Below are 12,297 nucleotides of genomic sequence, written 5' to 3' on the forward strand. Positions count from 1 at the left end.
CAAAATTTTTGATGTAAAAAATCCACTCAAGACAAATTCAGATTTAGGCTGCTTAATGCTAGGAGCCTAAAAGGGAAACTGCACTCCCTGTAAGCACTCCTCACCTTGGAAGATGCAGACATCTTTGCAATCAGTGTGACATGGTTCAAGGCCAAACAGAACACTCCGGCCGTGCAAGGTTACAATGCCTTCCACACATTCAGAACACAAAACGAGTGTGAAAGAACGAAGGTAGAGGTGCATCCTTCTTTGTTAAAGCCAAATACACCTTGAGACTGGTTAAAAAATATGACTGTCTTAAGCTAATCCCGGTCTATCTAACTATGGATAAAACACCCTACCACATCATTACTAGCTACAGGTCCCCTACCATGAACCAAATGAAGCACACCCCCCTACCTACCTGGACTTATCAGAGTCGCTCACTGTACAGCCAAACAGTTCAGTCATGGTAGATTTCAACTATCTTTCTATTGATTTGGCAACATGCACAAGCACAAACATGTTTGCTCTGAGGTTCCTGGACTTTGTCATTACACCCCACAAGGGGTTCAAATGTCCTAGACTTAGTACTCACCAGCATGGGTAGTCACTGCACTACACCCCCCCCCCCCGTGTGTTGCCCACCTGGTAAGGTCAGACCATAAATCTGTCTCGTTTGATGTTAGACCTGACCACCTCCACAGGAGCCCAAAAAAAATTAAACATTTCTCCAAAGCAAACTTTACAGCCTACTAGGCGATGGTATAAAAGGCTTCAAACCCCCCTGCTAATACAGCCAGCAGTGATGCCTATGCAGAAGAATATAGAAATGCCCTGTATAATCACTAAAACAACTGTACAGACTCAACTGTACCTGATCAGATCAAAACCAGGTCCTCCCAAAAAACAGACCACCCTGGTGGACCTCAACTAAATTAGTAGGTTATATAATAAAAGGAAGAAACTGATGACTAAGAAAATTAGGGAACTTACTCAGATGAAGAATACCCTTTACAACTTGAACAAGCAAGTCAGATATATTTTAAAGTTCTGTAAAGCTCCTTACAATGCTAAATTTGCATCTTTAGCCAAGGATAATCATAAGGCATTCCTTAGGTATGTCTGAAATCTAAAAGAGAATGCCCAACTATGTGCTAAATTTATAGTGGACGGTACGGCTCGTACTGAACTTGAGGAAATTGCACCAAATCTGTCAGCTAGTAGGTTGTCAATCTTCACCCCCCTGTACCCACCAGTCATACCCCAATGTATACCTGACACCAGTCCTCTACTTTGTATTTACAAAGAGCAGGTCATATCCACACTTTCCAAGGCCAAAAACAGCCTCTGTGGGACCAGATAACATCCCAGGCTGCTTACTAAACAATCTAAAATGAGACCTAGTGGCACTCTCTCTAACCTCAGCCTGAGCAATAGGTTTGTTCTGGCAGAGTGGAGAACAGCAACAGTAATCCCCTTGCACAAAGGGGGTCCATTAACCGACCCTGGGAACTGTAGACCCATAAATCTAACCAGCCTTATCTGCAAGACCATGGAAAGAATCATCATGGACCTAATCAACAAGGACATAAGCGACTGTCACACTCTAGACCCAACGCAGTTTGGCTTCGTTAAGGGTAGATCATGCTTATTGAACCTGGAGGACTTCAAGAATGTCACCAATGCCCTGGATGAAGGCAAAAGAAGTATATACTACATATCTTGACTTAGCCAAGGCTTTTGACAGAATCATCCACTCTGGTATCTTTGAGAAACTCTCCCAGCTGGGAATTAACCCATACAACACTAGATGGGTAGCCAGGTGGCTCACCAACAGAATGCATACAGTCAAAGTTGGGGATTCCACCTCTACCAGTGGCATACCATAAGGATCTGTGCTGGGCCCTCTACTGTTTGGAATCTATTTCTTGGAAGTCCAGGTGAAAGTAGATGGCCTTTGGCGTACCAGGTTCATTGATGATTGCAAACTAGGTGCAATCAAGTCTCCCCATATGATGTTGACTTATTGCAAAAGGGGCTAACACAGAAAAATGACTGGTGCCAAAGCCTTGGACTGAAACTAAATGCAAAAAAGTGCATTGCTATACAGTTGGGCAAAGAGGAAGTCCCTTCAAATTACAATATTGACAGCACCCCCTTAAGCTCAAACCCAGTGGTATGAGATTTAGGATCATAGGTTGATAGCAGTTTAAACTTTGATCACTGTGTGTCTTCAATGGTAAGGAAAGCCTTCTATGTTGCTCATGTCATAAGAAAGAGCATCACATCCACGACTAAGGATGTTATAACTCCTCTGTATTTGACCCCCATCAGACTACTAATAGAATACAACACTCCCTTTTGCATGTACCTCACCAGACCCCTGCAACAGTTGGAGAGACCACAGGGGTTTCTCACCAAGAAAATTTAGGGCCTCCAAAACATGACCTGTATGGAAAGACTGAAAGTCTTGTCACTGTACTCTGTATCCTACAGGCTAATGAGAGGTGACTTGCGCCTGGCCTACAGAGCAGTGTCCGAGTGTGCACTGATGGAAATGCTGCACATCCACAAATCAAATGGGACAAGAGTCACTCACTCCATGAATCTCAACCTAGCCTGCGGCATTGACAGAACATGCTGGAGGACAGATAACGTCTCCCAGGTCACATGAAGCAGAGCTCCTTGGTGACCGTATTCAAGCATAGCCTAGACAGCTGGATGGTAGACCATAAATTCCCTCATGGACAGGGCAGTCAGTGCTGATCATAGACTCGCTCAGTGAATGACCACCATCTAACCAAGGTCAGTTAGGGTACACGGGTATAACATGGCTAAGCTTTTAAAGGCCCTACCTAGGGCCATTAGCCTAGTAACATCCCGTGAGCCTATACTGGGGGTTATGCTGGTGACTGCTTATGCTGTTTTTTATTTAATGATCTACCCTTGGAAAGGAGGGATAACTTTAAGGTACCCACAGGGAGAGAGAGTGCCATCTTTGCTTGTGGATTTATTAGTGGCATGTAGATTAATTTATAGTAACAGAACAATGCATATCCAGAGTTGTGAAAGACTTGTAGGTTCTAATGGTATAATTGTAATTCAAAAAAAATATGTATTTAATTATCTGTATGACACAGTCCTTCCTGTGTCAGAAAGACTGAAGATTATCCACTAGACTCAAGTGTATGGGGCAGTTAGAAATAAGTAATTAAGTAATGCATTATTTAAGCATTCTATACACTGCTCTTATTTTAAAAAGTTTCATTTCCTTATTAAGGACTCCGTAGAAGAAACGATTGCCAGGGGGGATATTACTTTGCTTGAAAAAAAAATTTGGCAAAGTAAATTAAATACAAATTCTCCCTGTGGTCTTAATAAAAAGTTAGAATATTAAATGTGTACTGAAATTGAAATCTATTAAGCAAAGTTTATATGACAACCCAAAAAGAATGAATGGAAAACAAAATCAGAAACGACTAAAAACCAAAAGAAAAACACTGGCCACTGCTGTTGACAAAGGACTGTGCAGTTCTTCATCGAGGGCAGTGGCTGTCATTTTTCTTTTGGTTTTCAGTTCCTGTTATTTTTATGTGAAGGACTTGCAAGAGTATTTAAGAACATTGTTGTAATGTTTTTTATTGTTCTGATAAAGTATAGCAATGAAGGGCAGAAGTACTAAATGTCTCTTTCTGGAGTTCCTGTTAGCCCTTAGTATAAGCTTTTTCATTTACCGAAGGATTAGAAAGAACATGGTGTTCATTTCATTTAAACAGGACCTCTCCATTTTTTTTTTTTTTTTTGTCTGACACAACTTTGACTCAAATTATGCGTACAAGCTGGAATTGCTAAACACACGGTAAACATTTCCTGCCAGCTGAGTGGAAGGACGCACATCATGGACCACTTGATCACTGTTAAGAGCATCAGTAATGGGTGCAACGTGGTAGTGGCTTTATTGCTTTGGTTATTGCCTGTTGCTATTCCCCCCACCAAGCCATAGCTTTAGATGTGGCAGGGGAGAGTGTAAATATGATGTGGTGCAACTAATGTCACATGCTTTTGCATTTTGCCCTAGCCAGACCTGTATAGAGCTGGCTTCAGTCTGTATCACTCCGTATAAGCTTAGTTGACATTTCCAGCCATTGCATCTGTATCAGTTTGACTGTTTGGGTGCATCACTTTAACAGTGGAGTTGTATTTTAGGAGTGTCAGGTGCAGCTTTGAAAGCATATGGGTTGGGGAGAATCAGTGTTTTGAAGTACCTTCCAAGGAGGTTAGAATGATATTCATTTATAGTAAAGGCAAGTGAATGGTACAAACATTTGTCTGTGTTTTCTCTTTATTCAGGGATGATGAAAGGCAGAGGGTGTGCTTAGATATTGTGTACAAGATGATGACCAAGCTTCAACCAGCAGAACTGAAAGACCTCCTGGCTACTGTTTCCTGTTTTATTTCTCATCCATCAGTTGTCTGCCGAGAAAGGATGTATGACATCTTGATGTGGGTCCATGATAATTACAGGTAAGGTACTGTACTTCAGCAGTGTCATAGTCCGAAGCAGTTGCTCCTTAAAATGCATTCCGGTAAACTTGGTATTACTACAACTCTAGTATGACAAGAACACACCACCACTTTTGAATCTACTTTGTAAAAAAAATAACTAATACTTGTGTGCTTACTTTATGGCTGCACTTTTACTGCTAATTTTGTTTAAATGATAGTATGATCTGAAGTAGTTTACTTCATTTGGTCTTCAACCTGTGGGGGGTACTGGATCCATATCGGATCCGAGACAGCGAATTTACTAGAATCTGCTCCGAGCTCCATCCCTTACCCATAATACACCTCCAGTACCTTCCAACCCCCAGATCTCATTTGCCCCGGCCTGCCTGAAGCATCGTGATCTCTTGCGCTCCAGGTTAGAGAGTGGGTTTTTGCTTTTTAAGCAGCTTTTTTCTAAAAATTTTCAGTATAGGTGTTTAGTGTCTGATGTTCTTTGTGTTTCACTGTTGCAGTCATTACATTTGGGTTATCTGCTTGCAGGTAGCCCTCAGTCAGCCTGATTAACAATGTCTTGGGTCCTGCTTCAGTTGCTGTCCCTGCTTCCATGACATCAGGTTGTCAGGGGTATAAAACATGCAGCCGACGCCTTTACACCAGTCTTTCTTGCCGTGCGGTGACCAAAGCAGAAGCAGTTTGCAAGTGCCTGTCGGCCAACTCCTGAAATTTTCGTTTTCGAGTTTCAGAACCGAAGTCTTCCACTAAAGCCAAGTACCCCGTTGGGGAAACTTTTTCTTGCTCCTTACCGATATCAGTAAAAGTTAATAATTGCATTACTTTTGGAAAGCAAATACCTCATAAAGATTTTCATTTGTACTGTATTCCTTGCCTAGGCCCTGACCATGACGTACCTTGCTGTCGGTTTTGTGCTTTATTTAATCAGCGCACTATCCCTCATCGGTGTATTTTCGCCTCTAAATATTTCGGTTCTCTGTGTAATTATACTGAAATGTCGTAGGTTAGCCATCCGACTTCCGGGATTCTGAAAAAACACAGATAAAGACAGAGGCAGGTTGCCGAGGTCCAAAACTGCTGATGACGCTTCTCCTAAGCAAGTCGCCATTTCGCCGGTACTCCATGAGGCACTTTCTCAGCCCCTGATACCCGCTACTTGATTCGCAGGCCTCTACTGAGACCCATTTGGAGTCCGGTATGCTGTGAGGTGCTTCAACTATGGAACCCGTGGATGTCTCTACCTTGGATGGGTCCGGAACCGCTGTGCAGGCACCAGCTTCTGAAGGTGTATTCAGTCCTACGGACTTGCATATTAAACCGACGCCTCCTTCAGGCCTAAATCTCGAACCATGCCTAAAAAAAACTGACACCCAGGTCACATGCTCTGGCCTCTTTGCCTAAAAAACAAATTATAAGAATGGCTGAAGATTTAATAACTCTAATCAGGGGTAGCCAACCCCTTCCCCTTTCTAAGAGGCCTAGGACTGAAGTTTATGAATCTTCTGACCAGGATTCTGTTTTTTTCTGATTCTTCTGATGATCTGAATGGATTCTGATGCAGAGGACTCCATTCCCTCTGCTTCCCCTCCAGAGGAGTTTTCTTTTGGGGAAACCTTTCCATACTCTAAGGGAGCATTTCCACTGCGAAAGCCAGGATTTTTTTGATTCAAAAAAGAGGCTTAGGAATTTCTTACTCCTACCTCAGCACAGGCCTTTAGCTATTCCTCCTGTACTAGACATTGTTGATGATGCTTTTTCGGAATCTAGTTTGGCCTCTGATTCCTTGCCTCCTGCTCCCAGAAAATCTGACAGATACTACAGGGTCCCTGAGTCACACAACTTCCCTTTTAAAAATCCTATTGTGGATCCAGAGACTACTTCACAGGGGCCCAAGGGCATTTAGGCTTCTACTGCTAAAAATCCTACCCCTTCTGATAGAGAGACTCCAGGGTGCTGGATAGATGGAGTAAGAATGTTTACAATTCTGCAACCTTGGCCATTAGGGCTTTAAACTGCCAGTTTCATATGTTAAAGCATCAGCAACATGTTATTGGACTGCTTAAACAGAAAATGATGTTGATTCCTGACAGTGTGGAAAATAAAGAATTACAGGATTTAATGCAGTCTGCTGAACAAGTTGGAAAACATACTTTGCAATGTGGTTTTGATTCCTAAGAGGCCTCTTGCAGGGCTGCTGTTAGTGGGTCTGTGCTCAGAAGGCATGCTTGGCTAAAGGAGCAGTCTTTGCCTGATCGTGTTAAAGCTAAATTGTTGAATGATCCCTTAAATCAGGATCGCCTGTTTGGCAACAAGGCTGAGGAAGTTCTTAAAAAGATGGAAGATAAAGCTAAATCTATGCAGACTGTAAGATTTCTTACAAGTTCAGCCTCCTAGATTAAGTAGGCACTGGCCCTCTAAGAATTGGTCCTTTCCAGCCACTTCCAAGTCTTCTCAAGCCAAACCCAGACACTGCAAAACCCCAGGTTTCAGTCCCAGGGGGCACACAGGACTAAGCAGTGGGGGGCCTCCACTTCCAAATCTGTGAGTAATAAGACTCCCCCCTATGGTAAACTGTTTCAATGACTTCCGTTTAAAATTTCCAAGCACTTATCAACTGACTGTCCCTTTGGGGGAAAGATTGCTCTTCATGCAAAGAATTGGGAACTCATTACCCAGGACAAATGGGTTTTAAATATAGTGTCCCAGGGATACAGATTTCACTTCCACATGTTGTCAACACCAAGCGGGTGGCTGGACCTACCCCCAAATCAGTGGGCAGAGGCCCAAAAACAAGTACTTTCTCTCTTAAGCATGGGGGCTATTCAACTGGTACCGGAAGAGGAAAATGGACAAGGTTTCTACTAGAGACTTTTCCTGGTACCCAGAAAAGACAATTCATGGCGTCCTATCCTGGACCTGTCTACTCCAAACACCTTTTTGGAAATTCCAAAATTCAACATGCTGACTTTTCACCAGTTACTTCCTATGCTAGGCAAAGATGCTTGGTTGGCAACACTAGATTTAAAAGAAGCATACCTGCACATCCCAGTCAGGGAATCTTGCAGGCTACATGCACTATCAGTTGTCTGCACTGCCCTTTGGCTTATCTACTGCGCCCAGGGTATTCACACAGTGCCTAGCTCCAGTTATTGCATTTTGCAGGCAAAGAAATATTCAAATATACCTGGACGATTGTCTAAGTCAGGCAGAAAACCAGGACATACTTTTGAATCATCTGGCCTTTGTACAAAGGGTTCTAACTTGTCTGGGGTACACCATAAATGAAAAGAAATCACACCTGGTACCCTGTCAACAAATTATATTCCTGGGAGCAAGCTTGAAAACAACTTCCCAGATGGCTTACCTCACGCCAGAGAAGCAAATTCATTTGACAACCTACTTCAAACAAGTGGCCACAAAAACCCTGCTTATCTGCAAGACAAATACTGCAAGCCTTGGGGTTCATTGCCTCCTGCATTCTTCTAATTCCATATGCAAGACTGCATATGAAGAAACTACAGTGGTATCTCAAAAGCCAGTGGTGTGACCATTCTCAGGATCAAGAAGCAGTGATTCCTATCATACCTTGCCTATGCCTAGAATTCCTTTGGTGGGCAGAGGCCTGCCACCAAAACAAGGGACTACCTTTCACACCACCCCCTGCCGCCCAAACCCTAACAGACTCATCAGACTATGCATGGTGGGCTCACCTGGCAGGGAAATGCATTCAGGGCAAATGGAACCCAAGTCAAATGCACCTGCATATCAATCAAAAAGAAATGTTAGCTGTACAGAATGCTCTGACAGCCTTCAAGGACCACATTTGTCCAGGACAACTTTTGGTAAAGACTGACAACACCACTGTTATGTGGTACATAAACAAGCAGGAGGTACACATTCTTACCCGCTCTGCAGACTAGCCATGGCATTGTGGAAGACAACCTTGAGCTACCAAGTGCACCTACAGGCTCAATTCCTGCCAGGAAAATTAAATACACTGAGGTAAATTGGGTGCTGCTGTGCTCATCCCTTGAGATTGGTTCCAGGCACAGAATCTTTTCCATTTTTCAGCATAAGATTTTCTAGTACTAGGCCTCCTTGCCTCTAAGCAGAAACTTCATGGACCCACACGAGTGGAAACTGGAACCAAGGATTTTCAACATGTTGACAAGCAAATGGGGGAGCCCAGATATAGACCTGTTTGCCTCTCCCCAGAACTACCAGTTGGACAAATTTTGCACAAGGACTCCCCACAAGCAAGCCAGGAAAGTGGATGCTCTGTCCTTCAGCTGGAAAAACTATCAGTCTATGCCTTCCCCCCTCTGCCTCTGCTTTCCAAAGTACTGATAAAAAATCAAACAGGACAAACCAAGGATGATTTTGATTGCTCCAGACTGGCCACGCCAACACTGGTACCCCCTCCTGCGCAGTGTGTCATGGTTATCCCCATGGCACCTGCCTCAGTCTCTTTCCCTGTTGTCTCAGCAGGAGAACTAGATTCTGCACACTCAGCTTGTAACACTGAACCTTTCCGCCTGGCTAATTACATAATCTCTCCTCCACCATCCCTCAGTAAACCTGTGATGGATATCATTTTAGAGGCAAGGAGGCCTAGTACTAGAAAATTTTACGCTGAAAAATGGAAAAGATTCTGTGCCTGGAACCAATCTCAAGGGATGAGCACAGCAGCACCCAATTTATCTCAGATTTTACAATGCTTACCTGAGATGCTTCACAAGGGCCTGTCTTTTTCCTCCATTAAAACCCACGCCTCAGCCATTTCAGCTCATTATAGCACAGAACCTCCCCTCTTCTCTCATCCACTGCTGAAGCAGTTCCTCAGAGGGTCCAAAAATTTGAGACCTCCCAGGAGAGCTCCAACCCCAGCCTGGAACCTTAACTTTGTTTTGGAGAAACTCACTTTATCTACTTTCGAGCCAGCTGCTGCTGCAGACTTAAAATTTCTTTTTTGGAAAACAGCTTTCCTTTTAGCAGTCACTTCAGCTAGAAGGGTATCTGAATTACAGGCCCTTATGGCAGTGGAGCCTTTCATCATTTTTCATGCGGACAGGGTGTCCCTCAGAACCAATCCATCCTTCATGCCCAAGGTGGTATTCAATGTGGCTGTTAATCAATCTATTCATTTGCCAACCTTCTTTCCCAATCCACAGAACAAAGGGGAACTGTTACTGCATTCCTTAGATGCGCACCGATAACTTAGATTCTACTTGGACAGGACTAAACCTCAAAGGAAATCTGAACAACTGCTGGTGGTATTTTCTGCAGGGGCAGAGGGTAAGGTTATTTCAAAGCAAACCATTTCTAAATGGATAGGCCATTGCATTCATTTCTGCTATAAGCACCATGGAAAACCTCTCCCCCCAGGGAATCAGACCTCACTCCACCAGGGCTGCATCTACTTCTACAGCCTTTCTCAGAGGCATCCCTACCAGGGACATCGTAGAAGCTGCTACCTGGAGCTCTGTGCATACTTTCACCAAGTATTATCATTTGCCAAATTTCTCTAAATACAGAGCTGGCTTTGCCACTGCAGTCTTGCAGGGCCTTATAGCTGGTCCTAATGCTATCTAAATTCCACATCCCAACCATAGATTTGGGAATCTACCAAATGTAATGACTGCAACAGTGAAACCCCAACATAGTACAGTTGTGTACACTTACCATAAATGTAGATGTTAGAGTGTATTCACTGTTGCAGTCTTGGTTATGCTCCCTCCAGCCCCCTAACTTCTTTTGACTATACCTCTACTTTCCTTTATTATGCTTAAAAGCCTTTTTGGTGTATTTGCTTTTTTGTTGGATGTGTATCATTGTACTTTTTTTTAATTTAATTGCTTCCCATTAGGGGGGGCACCCGACATCTGGGGCAAGAAAAACTGATGTAATGGTGTCGGCTGCATGTTTTATAACTCTGACGTCATGGAAGAAGGGACAGCAACCGACGCAGGACCCAAGACTTTGTTAATCAGGCCGACTGAGGGCTACCTGCAAGCAGATAACCCAAATGTAATGACTGCAACAGTGGATACACTCGAACATCTACATTTATGGTAAGTGTACGCAACTGTACTTTCCCTCTCCTCCTTCCCTCGCTGGTATGTTGTGTATTAGAAAGTTTCCTGTAGTTTTAATGTTAGTTTGTTAGTCTGTATTGCTTCCCCCCCATCAATGTTCTGTGTGCTTTGAGTGTGTGGTGAGTGGGAAATAGGTAATTTTTTCTTCTCCTTTTCCTTCCTTAGTTTGTTTTTTCTTGTAGAGTCATGGCTGACTCCAAGCCTGTTTTTAAAAGGTGCATTGAGTGTGGCCATAAATTGTCTCCTGCAGATAGTCACACTGTTTCGGTGATATGCTTGGACGTTGCCCACTTGAGTACAGATTGTACTATCTGCGTGGGGTTTAACCCATGCGCCATAAAGGACAGGAGGGCTGTTGCCCTTAAAAGGCCTTCTACCCACTTCTGAGGTGATTGCCTCATCCACTGCTTTGTTCACAGCTTTCGGTCACAGCTGTGGCTACCTCTCCTTCCTCTCTTGCCCTTCCTTTTCCCCCCTCCCAGGCTGAAACTCAGCCTCTCATTTTGAACACTGACAGTCACCTGGAGCGTGTCAGATCCGACAAGTTCGGATCTGAGTGGCTGTCGGAGCCAGAGCTTGGGTGTCGAATCTGAGGGAGTGGAATTTTTTCATTAGCTCTGGCATTGTCAGGCCAAGTTCCCACCCTCAGAGCTCCGTCCACTTTGGGCCTAGCTCCGATTCTCGCATTAGATCCGGGGAGAACGGCTTTTTTATTGGTACCCCAGGAGGCTTGTTCTCCCTCTGTGTTGGTAGAAAGGGTTCTCTCCACTGGGTCGAGACCCTTGACTATTTCCTCAGATTAGGTCCCGACCCCCTTGGCTCTGTCTACGCATCCCATCATTTTACCAGAGGGACAGGCCGTGCTCGAGGAGCCCCAGGCGGTTCCCCCTGAGGAATAAGTGGCTTGCGACCCCCCTCCAGAGACCCCCACCGTAGACGTGCCTCGCAAACATACGTCTAAGAGGAGGCACTTGCACTCCCCCGAATTCCTCACCGAGGACATGGATTTGGATGATGGGGAAGGTTCCCCCAGGTCACCTCCCGAGGATGTCGCCTTTGGAGACATCATGGAAATCCTACACCAGTGGGAAGGTTGGTCCGCCCCCAAACCTTCCTCTGATGAATTAGTGTTCCTGGGGGCTTTCTGCATGGGCCCATCTACTTCCTGGGTGTCCCCTCCCACAGATCCCCTGGTGGACCTGGTCACCTTGCGAGCCTGGAAGGAGCTCGGCACTATGAAACCAATCCTTAAAGATAAGATCTTAAGTCCACCATTAGACCGGTGTGGAACAAGGGCTCCCCTGTAGACACTATGGTGGTAGCAGCAGCCACAGAAAAAGAACTAGCACAAGAGAGTTCCTCAGTTCATCCTCCTGACCAAGAGTCACAGATGATGGACCGCTTAGAGAAATGGGTTTATGCATCAGCAACCTTTTCCATTAGGGAGCTGAACTACCTGGCCCATGTCACAAGACCCCAGTGCGACCTGGTCAAGGAACTGCCCGAGTCTCCCCCTAAGCCCCCTAAGTCCATGTTGCAAGAGGACAGGGACACATTCTCCGTGAGGGTGGCCACTTTAAAAGCAGTCTCCAACACGTCCATGCAACTCCTCTCACATGCTACTGAAGGAGCGGCTAGGGCTGCTGGGTCTGGGGTGTCCATGAGGTCCAACGCCTGGCTCAGACTGTCAGTTTTCGGAACC

The 12,297-nt window shown here is 44.6% G+C and overlaps 1 protein-coding gene across 1 annotated transcript in view; it reads left to right on the forward strand.

Moving 5' to 3' along the window:
• Nucleotides 1–12,297, forward strand: part of PRKDC (protein kinase, DNA-activated, catalytic subunit) — a 4,917,417-nt gene that overhangs the window by 3,516,479 nt on the left and 1,388,641 nt on the right. The window contains exon 50 of the mRNA XM_044065724.1: nucleotides 4,333–4,506. Within this exon, the coding sequence (XP_043921659.1) occupies nucleotides 4,333–4,506 (174 nt within the window). The remainder of the gene's footprint in view (nucleotides 1–4,332; nucleotides 4,507–12,297) is intronic.

This window comes from Protopterus annectens, chromosome 3.part0, assembly GCF_019279795.1.
Source record: "Protopterus annectens isolate FY-2018-M chromosome 3.part0, PAN1.0, whole genome shotgun sequence".
NCBI lineage: Eukaryota > Metazoa > Chordata > Ceratodontiformes > Protopteridae > Protopterus > Protopterus annectens.